This window comes from Colletotrichum scovillei (assembly GCF_011075155.1).
Source record: "Colletotrichum scovillei strain TJNH1 chromosome Unknown Contig00006, whole genome shotgun sequence".
Classification (NCBI taxonomy): domain Eukaryota; kingdom Fungi; phylum Ascomycota; class Sordariomycetes; order Glomerellales; family Glomerellaceae; genus Colletotrichum; species Colletotrichum scovillei.
Genome location: NW_023336264.1, coordinates 3151971 through 3165933, shown reverse-complemented (window position 1 = coordinate 3165933; position 13963 = coordinate 3151971). Strand labels below are relative to the sequence as shown.

The 13963-nt window shown below is 54.0% G+C and overlaps 6 protein-coding genes across 6 annotated transcripts; 3 read left to right on the top strand and 3 right to left on the bottom strand.

The window, feature by feature from the left end:
• Nucleotides 1–507: 507 nt before the first annotated feature.
• HER10_EVM0001634 (uncharacterized protein) lies at nt 508–1980 on the top strand (the record flags this gene model as incomplete). Its single annotated transcript, XM_035471377.1, has 3 exons — nt 508–574; nt 671–978; nt 1058–1980. 3 exons carry the CDS (start codon nt 508–510, stop codon nt 1970–1972), a joined length of 1290 nt encoding a protein of 429 aa, XP_035332188.1. The 3' UTR covers nt 1973–1980.
• A 226-nt stretch (nt 1981–2206) lies between these two features.
• HER10_EVM0013021 (uncharacterized protein) lies at nt 2207–3540 on the bottom strand. Its single transcript, XM_035482393.1, has 3 exons — nt 3086–3540; nt 2820–2955; nt 2207–2696 (listed from the first exon to the last, which is right to left on the bottom strand). Exons 1-3 carry the CDS (start codon nt 3086–3088, stop codon nt 2629–2631), a joined length of 207 nt encoding a protein of 68 aa, XP_035333573.1. The 5' UTR covers nt 3089–3540; the 3' UTR covers nt 2207–2628.
• A 358-nt stretch (nt 3541–3898) lies between these two features.
• Nucleotides 3899–4909, top strand: HER10_EVM0000595 (uncharacterized protein). Its single transcript, XM_035470369.1, has 2 exons — nt 3899–4186; nt 4292–4909. Exons 1-2 carry the CDS (start codon nt 4058–4060, stop codon nt 4481–4483), a joined length of 321 nt encoding a protein of 106 aa, XP_035332060.1. The 5' UTR covers nt 3899–4057; the 3' UTR covers nt 4484–4909.
• Nucleotides 4910–4954: 45 nt separating this feature from the next.
• Nucleotides 4955–7514, bottom strand: HER10_EVM0005991 (calcium influx-promoting protein ehs1). Its single transcript, XM_035475589.1, has 2 exons — nt 5907–7514; nt 4955–5854 (listed from the first exon to the last, which is right to left on the bottom strand). Exons 1-2 carry the CDS (start codon nt 7144–7146, stop codon nt 5178–5180), a joined length of 1917 nt encoding a protein of 638 aa, XP_035332711.1. The 5' UTR covers nt 7147–7514; the 3' UTR covers nt 4955–5177.
• A 345-nt stretch (nt 7515–7859) lies between these two features.
• Nucleotides 7860–9801, bottom strand: HER10_EVM0013022 (HVA22 family TB2/DP1 protein). Its single transcript, XM_035482394.1, has 5 exons — nt 9498–9801; nt 9213–9428; nt 9127–9152; nt 8977–9072; nt 7860–8926 (listed from the first exon to the last, which is right to left on the bottom strand). The coding sequence occupies exons 1-5, from the start codon at nt 9546–9548 to the stop codon at nt 8818–8820; spliced, it is 498 nt and encodes a 165-aa protein (XP_035333574.1). The 5' UTR covers nt 9549–9801; the 3' UTR covers nt 7860–8817.
• Nucleotides 9802–10738: 937 nt separating this feature from the next.
• Nucleotides 10739–13918, top strand: HER10_EVM0002629 (RFX DNA-binding domain-containing protein). The gene is made up of 2 exons (XM_035472334.1): nt 10739–11036; nt 11127–13918. Exons 1-2 carry the CDS (start codon nt 11027–11029, stop codon nt 13523–13525), a joined length of 2409 nt encoding a protein of 802 aa, XP_035332301.1. The 5' UTR covers nt 10739–11026; the 3' UTR covers nt 13526–13918.
• Nucleotides 13919–13963: the final 45 nt, after the last annotated feature.

Sequence of the window (13963 nt, the reverse complement as noted above, 5' to 3'; positions counted from 1 at the left end):
TTCAGGATAGCGACACAAGGGTGTCGTAGGCTGAGGTAAGTAAAAAGTATACAGCTCCAGAACAATCAGGAATGCTCTTCACAATCTTGGAGCACCGTACTGCCGGTAAATCGGGCAGTGCTCGGCCGCGATACGGGAAAAGAGGGGCCGTAGTCTAGTTCCTGACTTTCTGTCCCGTCATTCCGGTTAAGGCAGGTCAAAGCTTCCAGGGACCTAAGATCAGTACGTACCTCCCAGACTGGTCCATTTCCCAGAATCAAACACCCCACCTTGCAGGGATCTAGCATCAAGGTCATATCTTACCGCCTGGCAGAAAGCGATCCCGCCCAGAATTTTTTGTTCGTTGCAACTCCACCAGTCGGTCGCAGCCCGGCAGAAAAAAAAAAAAAGGACCCAGCCACTTCTGCCAAACGCCCGAAGGACAATCGGCCAGTCCATGGTGGCCAGTCCATTGCAACACCACTCCAAGACTCCGAACACCTGGAATCGCAACGAAATCGGGACAGCATGGCGCCAATCAAAGAACCCGTGGTCCGGAGCGCCGAGGATTTGAAGGCCCAGGCCGAGGGCAAGGGTAAGAATACGATCCTGGAACCCAAGCCCCTTTGCGCGCCGGCGCCCACCAACATCACCTGCACCCGACATAGCTGACCGCTTCGAACCCCCACAGAGAAGAAGATCGAGCGCAAGCGCAACCAGCGCGAGAGACGTGCGGCTGCCAACAAGGAAAAGAAGCAGCTCAAGGCTGCGGCCAAGAAAGAGCGCAAAGCCAACGTCCAGCGGGCCGCAAAATGGCAGGATCCAGTCCACCAGGCCGCCGACAAGGCCAAGAAGGCGGCGCGCAAGGAAAACAAGGACGAGAAGCGGTTAAGCCGCATGTTGAGACGGGCTGATAAGCTCGAGGCTCAGGCTAAGAAGCTCATGGCCGAGGCTGCGGCAGCGCGCGTGAGACACGCGGTCATGGCTGAACAGAGAGCGGTAAGTCCACGAGATAGGGTGACGGCGATTGGAATACCCGATTCCAAGGATTCGGCATACTGACCATGCGGTTTTGTAGAAGAACGCTGCCGAGGAAGAGGAGAAGCAGGCCCTGGCTGCGAAGAAGGACAATGAGGATCTCAAGATCTACGACGACGAGAACGATTCAGAAGCCGATTCTTCCTCAGACTCATCATCATCATCATCATCTTCCTCCTCCTCAGATTCGGATTCGGATTCCGACTCCGACTCAGAGGCGGAAGAGACCAAGGGCGGCGCAGCTGTTGAACAAGACGAGGATGTCGACATGGACCCAGAGTCACCAAACCCCAGCGCACAACTCCGCGCCGAAAGCGAGGCGAGAGCCATCACCCAGGAGCAGGAGATGGAGGTTGACGAAGAGGAAGAGAAGCCCAAGAAGTCAAAGAAGGCAAAGAAGAGCAAGAAGGTCGAGGAGGAGGTGGAGGAGAAGGTTGAAGAGGTTGCGGAACCCGAGGAACCAACCCCCGCTAAGAAGGAGAAGAAGGACAAGAAGAAGAGCAAGAAGTCCAAGGCCGTAGAGGAAGCTGAGCAAGAGGTCAAGGAGTCCAAGAAGTCTGACAAGAAGCGCAAGCGCTCAAGGGAGGAGGATGAAGACGACTCTGATGGCGGCGTTGCCATTGCCGAGGAGACCCCCAGCAAGAAGGTCAAGAAGGATAAGAAGAAGCAGAAGAAGGAGGACAAGGAGGAGAGCAAGGCACCTGCTGCGGACAACGCTGCCGCCGCTGAGCAGTGGGACGTCGGACACCTGGGAGGAGGCGCAGACCGTCAGCAAAAGTTCATGCGTCTCCTGGGCGGCGGAAAGAAGGGCGCTGCGGCTGCGGCTCCTCAGGCCTCGGGGGCCAAGGGCAAGCGTGATATCAACAAGATCACCCAGGAACTCGAGCAGCAGTTCCAGGCTGGTGTGCACATGAAGTACGATGCTGGTGGCCAGCGTCGCGGTCTTGGTGCGTAAGCTGTGGGATTTCTCAAGACGAGGAAGCCGGTGTGGACACAAGAAGTTTGTTGAAGCTGTATTCACGTGGCTTTTGTTAGTAGCTCTGGCGTTCATGTTGATGAGGCCGTATGGTCAGGACCAAACAGGGAACGCAAAAAGTCTTTTCATGTAGAATAAAAAGTGAATTGCTTTTCATCGAGGTGATTGCTATCAACGAGCTGCCTCTAAAAGGAGGAGAAAATGAAATAAACGGGAAATTTCAAATACAGTACGCCGTTAACCAGGTGTTCTTGCTTTCCCACGGCGAAGGACAAGAAAGCGATGCGTGGCGTTTTCTTTGTACAGACTTGTTCCCACCACTGGAAGCAAGGTGCTGTCTGGGATATGGGCTCAATGCCTCCAAGTGTTCCAGGAAATTAACACTCCCCTTTTTTCCTCCCCACTGCCGAGGGGAGACTGAGCTGCCTCTTTGCCTGACCGCCTTCTCCCCTTGCAACCAAGGCAGTGCTGCGATTGTGTTTGAGCTCAAGTCCTCAGAGGAGGCTTGCTCAGAAGAAGCGAGTGCGAACTGAGAAACCACAATGCTCGTGCAGCCTCCCCTGTTCTGCGGACTTTTGTCTCGTTCACACCCTCATTCGCTTTTGTAACTGAGTACGAACATCGGCCGGGTCAATTTAGAAGCCGAACATGCGAGAGAGGACCTCGAAGACAATACCACCAAAGACGACGAAGCCAAGGAGGACTGTAGAGAGAGGCAATATTAGCAATTGCTTCCAAACACAACTAGCAGCAGCCTTTTCTCTTGCGAAGGTAATTGGGGCTGATCGCAATGGGAGACGACAGAAAGCGAATTGGGACTACTCACTGAGCCAAATAGGGGAGATGGGCGACTTGGGCGCCTCCTTGGTGCGCTTCTTGATCTGATCCTCGGACTTGCCCATGCGGGACTCGTTGTCCTTGGCGAACTTTGCGTTTGCGCGTCTCTGTTGGGGTGTTTGCGCCTATGGATCAAGAAGTGTCAGTAAGGCTATAATTGAGTCGTAAGTGTATCCTAGTACGAAGATCGAAACCGTCAAGAATAACTGGTCTTGGTGTAGAGGTGCGGCGAGGGCTGTGTTGGAAGTTGCATACCATTGTGGTGATGTATGTGTGGATGAGTTGTGAAGGGGTTGCGGCGATGTGGTCTGCTCGATGCGAATTCTTTGGTGAAACGCTTCCTTTTCCCGGTTATTCGGTTTCGAAGTTTGACTCGTTATATAATGCGCTGGAAGAGGTAGAGGCAGACGTGGTGTTTGGTCGTGTGTGTGAGGCGGATCGTTGTCGAAACTGTGTCGAGAGAAGAGAAGGGAAGCTGGTTGAAGGGACAGATTGCGCGAGGGAGCTTTCGGGCTAAGAGCGGTTGAAGCTAATTACCACGAGGGGAGGTGGTAAAGGTGGTTTGCCGTATTACCTACTCCGTACTGACCTGCCTTAGCTTCCTAGGTACCTTACCCGCTAAGCGCGGGCCCTCCACTGCTCATGTACCCTTCGTACCGGCCCTCGTACCGGGCTCGTACGGGAATTGCTCTTCTCCCTTCAGGACCTCCAGGCGGCCACCACCACCTCCACTCTAATACCCTCTGATTGTTCGGGACATGGTGTCGTCAAAAAGACGTACGGGGCCATTGCCTGTTCGGGGCCAGGGGTGCCGGAGCCCATGCGCCGCTCAATCAGAAGGGGGCCTTGTAATGAGGTACCTTGACCCCTGGAAGAAAGCACATTGCCAAATGCCACCTGTGCCACAGGCAAGAGCGGGATCCGCAATGCCGTATGTAGGGCGGTCGACGCGCTGCCGGGTTATGCGGGGGATACGCGCACCGCCACAGATCGGCGCGGCGCGGCGCAGCGCAGTCATTCGAGTCTTCCGAGGACGGGAGCTTTTAGAAAACGGACGGACCGTACAAGTTACAAACGAAAGTGAACCACAATACCTACGGAGAAACCTGTGACCACTCTCAATAGAATACGGAATTTTCTGCGACTCACCCGCTCACTTAGCCATCGCACGATCCGAGGTACGAACTGTTACGAAGCGACGACCGACCAACGAGACCGCAGCCCGTCATGGCCGCGCGCAGCAGCACCATGATCCTGAGCAGAGCTCTGCGCTCTCAGCACACAACACAGATGCCCCGCGCAGCATCGCGGCTCTACTCGACATCCGTAGATGGCGAGAAGAGGCCATCCATTGTGGTTCGTGCCGTCCCGTTTGCTCCCTCACTCCTGCGACAGCTGTTGCACCCTTTTCCAGGGCAGAAGAACCCCGACGAAGCTGACACGGAAATCACAAACAAACAGGGAACATTCTACAAAACGTTTACCCGGCCTGTCCTCAAAGTTCTCCTGATGGCGACCCTCACATATCAAATTGCCTACTGGACCTGGACGAAGCTGGAACAGGACGAAATCCGCGGCGAGAAGAGTAAGGAGATTGAGAGTCTCGAGGCAAAGGTCGCAGAGTTGCAGGCAGGGAAGGGAACGAAGGCCTAGAGACATGGCGAGGGCGAATGGAAGAGATCCGAGACGAATCAGAGAGACGAACGGAATCAGTTGCGGTCTCCTAGGATCACAAAGGCCGAGGTCGGCACGAGAAAATGGAGCCGGACGCCTTAGATTGGCGGAGGAGAACGTCGCTTCCACTCTCACCGCAGGGAAGACGTGGTTGCTTATGAGCAATGCCGATTCGCCATACGTTCCAGAAAGGCCGTATCAAGGTCTAACGGCCAAGTACGTGAGCGACACTCACGAGGTGGGGACTCTTGACTGTTATCAAGGACTGGATACGTGCTTGGAATGGGTCTGAGCAGTATTACGTCGAGTGTAAAATATTGTACTCTACTGTTAGCAGGTTTCTATTGTCCTGCAAGGATATCAAGTTGGTCCCCTCAAAATTCACAGACGAACGTAGATAGAGAAAAAAAGTCTGTAAGATTATCTGATCTTCTAATTCTCTAACAGTTCCTCCCAGCACAGCTAATACAGCCATGAACATACGCAAGGACGTCTTTGTCCCAACCTTTCAAAGTAGACGTCGTGTCTTAACGCCGATGCCATGCAATTCATCCAGAAAACCCTCATTACACTGTCCCGTCGTGCCCGTTACCCATTATACAAAAGTCGGCCGTCAATCTACTGAAAATGAATACCCTCTGCGGGATCGGTCATGTCACCCCTTCTCGTCCACCTAGAGTATGACTGCACTGAGTGTACCGAGAATGAGAGCCGATAGTAGACCCCATGAAACTGATAGCAATGAGGATCCAGAGGGATTGTGCACGGCGCCTGGGTAGTTGCAGGTTAGACCATCTCCCTGTTCTGCGTAGCTCGAGTTGAAGATGTCATCATCTGGCGTCGGACAGTTGAAACCAAGCGACGCCGGGCAACTTTGTACCAAGTCATAGCAAAGGTAGGCGCAAGGGAGAATCTCCCTGTACGGGCCTGGCTCAACCATCTCGTCGATGAGTGGGTTTCTCGAATGCTGATTGACTCTGTTGGGATACAAGTCTTGCTGGGCGACTGGTAGAAGAGTTCCGTTTGGGAAGCTCTGGTTCACGTTCCTGACTAAGGAGAAGTTGGTAGGACTCGTGAAATCCTCGCATCTCGGAATCGTCACCGAGCAGAGCCACTTCTTGTATGCAGTCTCACAATCGGAGCAGTTTCGCGCGAGGGAGTACTGCTGTACTGCTGGCGCTTCGCAGGCCACCTGGGCAAGCTGTTTCTGGAAATTGGCATACATATCCCGAGCATAGTTGTCGTAGAACTGCGCAAGCTGAGTGATATTCATCTTGTTAGAGTTCGCGGGCACAGCGTATTCCGTCTCATTGCAAAATTGCAGGTCGGTGACGATTTTGCAATTCTCTCCTACACACAGAATCAGTCACTGATAGCACTGTTGCCCTGGCAGTGTACATACCATCTTTGGTCTCGAAGGGCGTCGCTTCGAAAACCTTTCCGCCGCCGCCACTCTGAGCGCCGTCTTGACGTTTTCTCGACGAGGACGAATTGCTTGTGCGGACTAGGATGCCCGAGTAAAGAGCACTCGCGTTGAGCCCGTTGAAGAAAAATTGCTGCTTGGGCAGGTTCCCGGCGCCTCTCGTCGTCATAAGAGTGCTGGCAAGGTTGCCAAATTTGCCACCCTTTTTCGCAGCGATTTGAGCGTAGTTCTCCAATCCACACATTGAACGTCTAACTCCTTTGGTTGTGGGCTGCTCTCGGTTCTCGACGAACATAATGAACGGGAGCCCGGACCCCATGATCTCCTGAATCAAAGTCTCATTTTGGGAGGTCGTTAAGTTCTGCGTCGTCAGGAGCGCAGCGCTAGAGTCACTGTCCACCCAGAGAAGCTCAGAAGGATTTCCGTCAAAACTGTGGAAGAAATCGTCCGTCGACGCCGCCACATCAAAGTTCCAGTCTCCTGTGAACTTGTCGGTATCCTTCGAAGGTGCGCCTATTCCAATGAAGACGTCGCCTGTTGCATTGACGCTAAAGGTTGCTGCGCCTTCTACAAAGGCGACCTCCTTCTGTAGAGTAGAGTTCTGCCCTGGTCCAGGTGTCTGATTGTCCTGAGACGTCGAGATATACATCGTGATTTGTGGCGCATCCTCTTTAGTGTTGTTCGCCGCACGCTGTGGCTGTATACACGTGGTCGCTGAGATGTACACGGTCCTTCCCTGAGCTTGCCTGCGGCGTAGGCCGCGCTCTTCATCATCTGGCTTGACGCCTTCGATGCTGACTAGCTCCGGTGAGATGGATTCATTGCTGCCTTCGCGAGGTCCTACCATGAACGCCTCATCTGTCCCATCGAAGAAGTTGGCGAAGATGGTGATAGCTTCAAAGACAAAACTTTGGGTCGAGTTCCCCGGGACATTGCGGTTGACTTTGACATTGTTCGTTAGACCCGTAACACCGGCAGGTGCTCTTCCAATGATGCTGCGGTCGAAGGCAGTGAATTCGGGCTCGTACGTTGGCTCGAGACTGCTTCTTTGCTCGAGACTGTCGTCGAATTGGACGTCGTCAAGGACTGGCTGTGTGTCGCCTCTCAATTCCGCAGCGAGGGCGAAGGTGGGAGTAGACAGAAGATAATAGAGGACGATGAGCAGCAGCGACGCAATCAGCGAGGCCGCCAGTCGCGATTGCAGAGGGCTGAGCTGCATTGTGTGGACATGCCCTCCGGGGGCAGATGCCGTTGAATCTCTTCCTACCGAGACGCCGCTCGCTATGGTAAGCTTTCGCCGGCGAGTCGGTGAACCCGAGTGTTGGCGGGAATGCAGGTTACGCTCAGCGAGGGTCGATATGTCGTTATGCTTGATCGCAAATTGGCTGTATCCACCAATTCATTCCATGAAAGCGCGTCTATCGGTGGAGCAAATGTCGTCGTGCTGCGTGCAGCCTGTCGAGCGGAAAGGATGCTACTAAACAGGTTAGATGGACGGAAAAGGCCGTCGACGAAAAACGGGCAAACGAAGGCTGTCGAGGTATGGCGGAGTTGGATTTGGAGAATTCAGAAAGGGAGGGAAAACAGCCTTTGTCGTTTTACGAGTTTCACATCCCAAACAGCTGAGAGGCGGGCTACAGGCACACGCCCTCCCAAGGCGGCTCTAAACGGCCAACACACGCTAGAGATCCCGCAGAGTCGAAGTAGGAACAGGGGGTTCAACCCGGAAAGTGTGGGGGACCCCTTTCAAGTTTCCGCGTCTCGGGATCCTCGGCCAGCCCGCTGGGGCTATCCTCGCCAATGGTCCCTGGAAAAACCCCCCTAAGGCTAAGGTTGCTCACAGCGGATTGGCATTTGGCCTCATGGACCAGGTGGCGGCGAACTTGGCACCCGCCCGCAACACAGTCTCCCGTGCCGTCTCTCCATTGAACTCAGGCATTGAACTCGCGGGTCAAAGTTCACGCTACACCACATCTTGCGCTGGCGGGCTCGATATCGAGGCCTGGCCAGCTGATTGAACCGCTTTTCTGCAACAAAAAGCGAAAAGAGGCCGAAAGACCAGGGACCAGGAACGCTGCAGATTGCCCCAAATATGCCGCCTTGCTGCCTCCGTTAAGTTGTTCCGGTGATGTGCAGCAATTCCAGTCCGGATTCTTGCGTCAATGGGGCAACGAGATGACAGCGGGCAGCAGCAATGACATGCCGACTGGTATGAGTAATGCTCGAATCATGGTTCCTCTTATGACCTCCACAGTCTCGGACTCGACTTTACCCATGCGAGACGGTCTTGTACGACGCTGAGCAGCAGCGTTGGTATGTGGTCTATGTCAGGGTCTAGCACCTTTGATGCAAGATGCCCACTCGACGGCTTGTTGCTTTAGTTGCCCATGACAAAAGAAACATGTATGGCATCTCGACTATCTCTTTGTCTCGAAGCCACCACACTTAATCCCGCACAACGCTTGTATATGTTTCCACATTTTCATCAAGGAACCGAATTCAATGGGAGACGGTGGCAACGCATGTCGCACGAGAGTTTCTTAGCATCATGTACTGTCTCTAGTCCATTGCAGAAGTCATTGACTCCGTATTCCGTAGCATACAGTAACTTTAAATGGGGTAACAGGAACTGGTTTAACCGTTCATCGTGGCTCTCGCGTTCCTGGAGCCCCCGACCAAACCTAAACAAGCCATCACCGTTGTCTGATAGTGTGGTAATGCTAGCCTCTGACACTCCATCCCGTCCTCTTTGTGCTCTAGGTCGCTGCATAACGTCCATTTGACTAGCTTGCGATTACCACTGGGATGAAGCCGGGCCAGCTGTATAACTCTTTCAAGGTGGATCTCTCAAGGCAATCGACCTATTTGATGAGCTGGCGCTGGGGCCCGCTTACTCGGCCTTGCCAGCCTGAGCACGGAGGCCGGAAGCGGTAGAGGCACCGGCGAAGTGCTTGGCGAGCATGGGGGAGAGGAAGGAGTTGAAGATAATCTCAGCACCACTATCGCCAGTCAGCGGATTCTACCACGGGTCGGATTGAACGGAACGTACCGGAAGGTGGGCAGAGCGAGCCACAGCAGGAAAACAAACTTGAAGGTGAAGTAGAAGGGGAACCAGTAAACAACGTTCACCAGGCTCTCAGCAACGCTATGGTATACGAGTTAGTTTCGAGGCTCTGTGACGGACCGGAAAGGAACTGACGTGAAGAAGGCAAAGACGACCCAGTACTAGAATCGATGTTAGCAAGGTTTGGGCGTCAACAATTGCGGGGGAAAGTTGCAACGCACTGTCAACCACTGGGTATCGTCCTGCTTGCTGGCGGTGAACAGGGCGTTGAGGGAGTAGTAGCCGGGAATGACGAAGCCGGCGAAGTTGGTCAAGAGTTGACCACCCAAGTTGAAGATGATAAGGAAGAAGTAGAGGGAAGCAACGCCGATGACGGCGTAGGCCTTGGGAACGTTGGTCGACTTCTCGATGTTGTTCAAGGCGGGGTACTTGGACAGCTATCGCAGACGTCCGGGTTAGCAAAGGTATCACGCACGTCTCGTAGGAGTTGGGGGAGGCTGATATACCTCACGGTCGAGCTGGCCGATGTAGTTCTGGACGCGATCCTGGGCAGACATATTGACGGCTGAATAGGAGCTTGGTTGGGTAGCAAAAGCTGTGCGTTAATGCGCTATGATAAGGGTTAGGACCAGGCCAGGTTGCAACTAAAGAGATGCCATAGGACTCGGTGCGGGCGGCGGAAACTAACAGTGGTTTGATGAGCGATGTGGGTAGCTTGTAAAAGTCCGCAAGATGCTGTTGACGATGTCAGAATGTAAGGTTCTTGACGAAATTACTGAGAATATGGGGTTGAGTGACCTTGTGTCTGTGTTGGAATTAGCAGGTGAAAGGGAAAAGGCCGGATGACGACGTAACGTGTGCAGATCTGGCCAGTAGGAATGGTCTGGGTGCCTTTGCGTCTAGCTTCAGTCGGGGCTAATGGGGGTTTGGAGAGGGGCACAAGCACGAGACGAAGTGAGCACGGCGTAGCTGGTTGTAGCTCCCAGTTGCAACCGACTTTGTGTGCCGGGCAAGTTTGCCCTGGGATCCATGTCCTTCGTGTTAGCGGGTACTTTGTGTGGCCATGGCTCGGATGGTGTCAGATTTCGCAGATTTCGGTCTTGAGTCTTCAGCCAGAGAGTGTTTTTTTGGCGGGCACGGCAGGGTATGGTGGGTATGTACATATGGGATGCCACCACCGGTCCGCACCTCTACCTTACGGTGAGATAAGATAAGAGCACCCGAGCTCCCTTGCCTTAGCGAAGGTGGGGAAGACTCGGACCCGGATGTTTTTGGCTGAGGTGCATTACTGTTGTGATTCTTTGTGTTGATGCCTAACGTCCAAGGCACATTACACCTTGAGAGAGGAGTAAGGTACGTACGGACGGGAGTCTTGTTGCTCTTTGAAGCTGAGTGGACAGATCTGAATGTGGCTTCTCCGCGTGTTTGGAACACAGTAGCGCATATACGTACCGACGCCAGAGCCAAATAGCCAGAAACAGACAAAGTAAGCAGACCCCACATCACAGACTCCATGAGCGCACTGGCCAATTGGAAAACACAAACACGACCAAGCTGTTACGGGACTGGCTGCTCCAGGTTGTTTGGGAACCATCCAATCCGTGGCCATGGAAGGATGCAACCACACGCTGCAATGACTGGCCTTTCTCATCACGTGAGTCGCCCAGCCACGCCAATCCGTTGTTCCAAGACCTGAGTGGAGGTGACCAGCCGAGCCTTGGTTGTCAAGTCAACAAAACAGTGGAAAGCCTCCCAAAACATTTCCCACATCCACACTCTGCTCCTGGTCCTGCTCTCCCCCGACCACGTCCTTTAAGATCTCGACGCTCACCACGGCGCACCGCGCTCTTCAAGGCTGCAGGGATTCCGGATCACTCTCTCGACCTCGACGCTTCTTCTTCTTTCCTCACGCATTTGTCCTTGCTTGGCGCACGTTGACTTCTTCATTGTTTGGAAACGGCGTCCTGCATGATCCGTGTGTTTTCATCGCAAAATAACAACATCACATCCTCACCGAGCTGACAGACAACGACCAATGGACCACGGTACGATCCATAGCCTCGCCAGGCTTGCTACACTGCAACAAAAGCATTTCTTTCTCTGTGTTTTTTTGACTGACGGTCTGATATAAACAGACCACCTCGCCCAGGCCCTCAGGGCGAAGAAGAGACCTCAGTCTCGGGCCTCGACTGCTTCGGTTCACAGCATCTCAACGCAGCCTACTATGGAGCAACAACAGTTTGCCGACGCGCCTGAATTGTACTCGGCACAATGGGTCAACAACGACCGGAGACAGCAGAGAAGCCTCGCTCCCGCGTCGCGGATCACACCAGAGGAGATGATGCTTCATGCAGCTGCTACCCAGATGCAGAACGCCCGCGAATACTCGATGCCGCCCGGAATGAGTGCCTCCATGAGCCAGTCCAGTGCTCACATGGGCCACTCCATGTCTTTTCAGCAACATCCCATGCAAAGACACCCTTTACCGTCCGAAAGTTTTGCCAACAACAGCTTCACCGACGACAGCCAAATGATAGATCGTGACGAGGACGGCGATTCTTTGGTTGGAGCCATGGGCATGCAGAAGTCTAGTTCCGCCAGGTCCAGTGCTAACAACGAGCTGGAGATGCGTCACCTTTTCAATGCCAACAAGCACCGCGGCCTGCAAGATGTTGCCGGCGAATTGCACGGCAATGAGCGAGGCCCCAACTCCGAACGCACCCGACAAGTCTTTGCCATGCTCTGGATCAACTCTGTATGCACCAAGGGAAAGGGATCTGTGCCTCGAGGACGCGTATATGCCAACTACGCGTCCCGCTGTGCCACCGAGAGAATCACCGTCCTCAACCCAGCTAGTTTCGGAAAGCTTGTCCGCGTTCTCTTCCCAGGTCTGAAGACGAGACGACTTGGCGTGAGAGGAGAATCAAAGTACCACTACGTCAACTTCTGCTTGGTTGACGACCAGCCTGACCTCCGCGAACCCGAGCCTCACATTCCTGTGGCTATCTCCGAACCCCCCCGTTCCCAAAGCTTCAGTGCGGCACCCGTCAAGGCTCAGCCTGCCGCTGCCGTCTTGCCATCACCCGACGCTGCGAAACGACCAGAGAGCCCAGCTCAAGCGACGCATCACACCTCGAGGTCGCATAGCTTCTATAGCCATCCAAATGTGACCAGCGCGGATCATCTGAACTCATCGGCATCGAAGACCTCATTACAGTTCTCGTTCCCCTCGGAAGCAGATGAGCTGCTTCTTCAATCTAACGAACCTCTTGCGCTACCCCGGATGGAGCCTTTCCTCCCCAGTGGAACTGACCCAGATGCTGCCAAGAGCTTGTCTGCCCTGTATAGATCGCATTGCACCTCCCTCGTGGAGTGCGTTCGCTACTGCAAGGAGAAGACGTTCTTCCACCTCTATACGTCATTCCAGGGCACGTTGACGATGCCCGTTCAAAAGCTCCTCGGTCACCCGAGCCTCGCCCCTTGGATTGAGGAATGTGACTTTATTCTGTACCAACGCATGCTCAGAATTATCTCCGGGCTCACACTCCAGGTCGTGCCCAAGCCAGTACTGGATACTTTACGCGGCATCTCCGAGCGCCTCGTACCTCACATTCGAGAGGCTTTCCAGGGACAGCCGCACCATGTTATCCGAGCCAAGGAAGCACCGGCAACTATCTTCGCAGCTCTTCTGGACCGAGCTCTGCGGGTTAACCTTACTGCTCACGCAGCAGCCAACATGCTGTCCAACCCGGCCAACCGCGATCAGATGTATCTCGACTGGATTACGATGGTGCGTGTGCGCAAGGTGGCGGAGTGTGTTCCCACACGTGGTATGGATGATCTCGTCAACTTGCTCGTCACCGAACTGCGGGATCTCCTCAGCCCCATGAACGTCCCTTGGGAGGTGGAGTGCTTGACGGTCTATGGCGACATTGCCTTGAGAAACGGTCGCCAGCCCGGCGTCGAGAGCGCAGGCGATCCTAACGGACAAAATGTTTTGGAGCGTTGGGTTGGGTTCCTCAAGTCCCTTCCAATACGGTTCCCTTACGCATCGCACACTGAGATTGTCTACGCCGTTCAAAGAGTGGGCACAGCTGTGATGCGGGATCTTACCATGGCTCAAGGCAAGAGTTTCGGCTCGTGGTGGGTGACGAAGTGCTGGATAGACGAGATGACTTGCTTCCTTGCCGAGCAGGGTGGTTTTCTTCAAATGAAGACGTCGGGCGCGTCAGCAGCCGTAGCCAACCCTCAATCGGCAGCCCAAGAGTCGAACCGCCAGGGATCTCGGTTCAGCGCGGGCAGCGAGGACTTTAACTTCTCGAGTCTTCCTCAGGCACAACCAGACAAGGCGCCATTCCCACCATCAACAAGCCATGGCCAGGTCGACTCTCCGGATATGTCGGCGGGGAACAACCCGGACGACAGCGGGATCGGCATCCGGACACCGGAGGAAGACTTCCCGATGGATAAATACACCTTCTCGCACTCGGAGGTCAATCAAGCGTTGCTTGCCAACGCTGAGTTGCAACAATGACGAATGGAGATCGGATTCTAGTCGCACCTGGCAAACCAGGTGTCATGTATCGATAGCCGCCTGTCAGACAGTCTCTTGTAGAGGCTTGATGCCAGAAGAGGACTGTCGACAACAGTGCGATGACGATGGCACGACTGCACGATTGTATGAGCGCGGAAAAAGTCTTGACCATTTGGTGGGGACAAGTCATTGGGAACTGCGCCTGTTCATTTCTAGACGGGGTTTGGGATCTGTTTTTTTGCGGTCGGTGTTTGACGTGCGTGGCGATCGAGGTCGGCATCTGCATTTGGTTCTGGTTCTCGTGGGTTTGCTATACCAATTGTCTCTGGTTCTGGGCAAAGCAACGGTACTTTTGCATTTATACGTTTATTTAGTGGTAATACGACCCATACTGGGAGAGCTTTGAGCAGACAATGTGTGCCCCTTTTTGATGAGTTA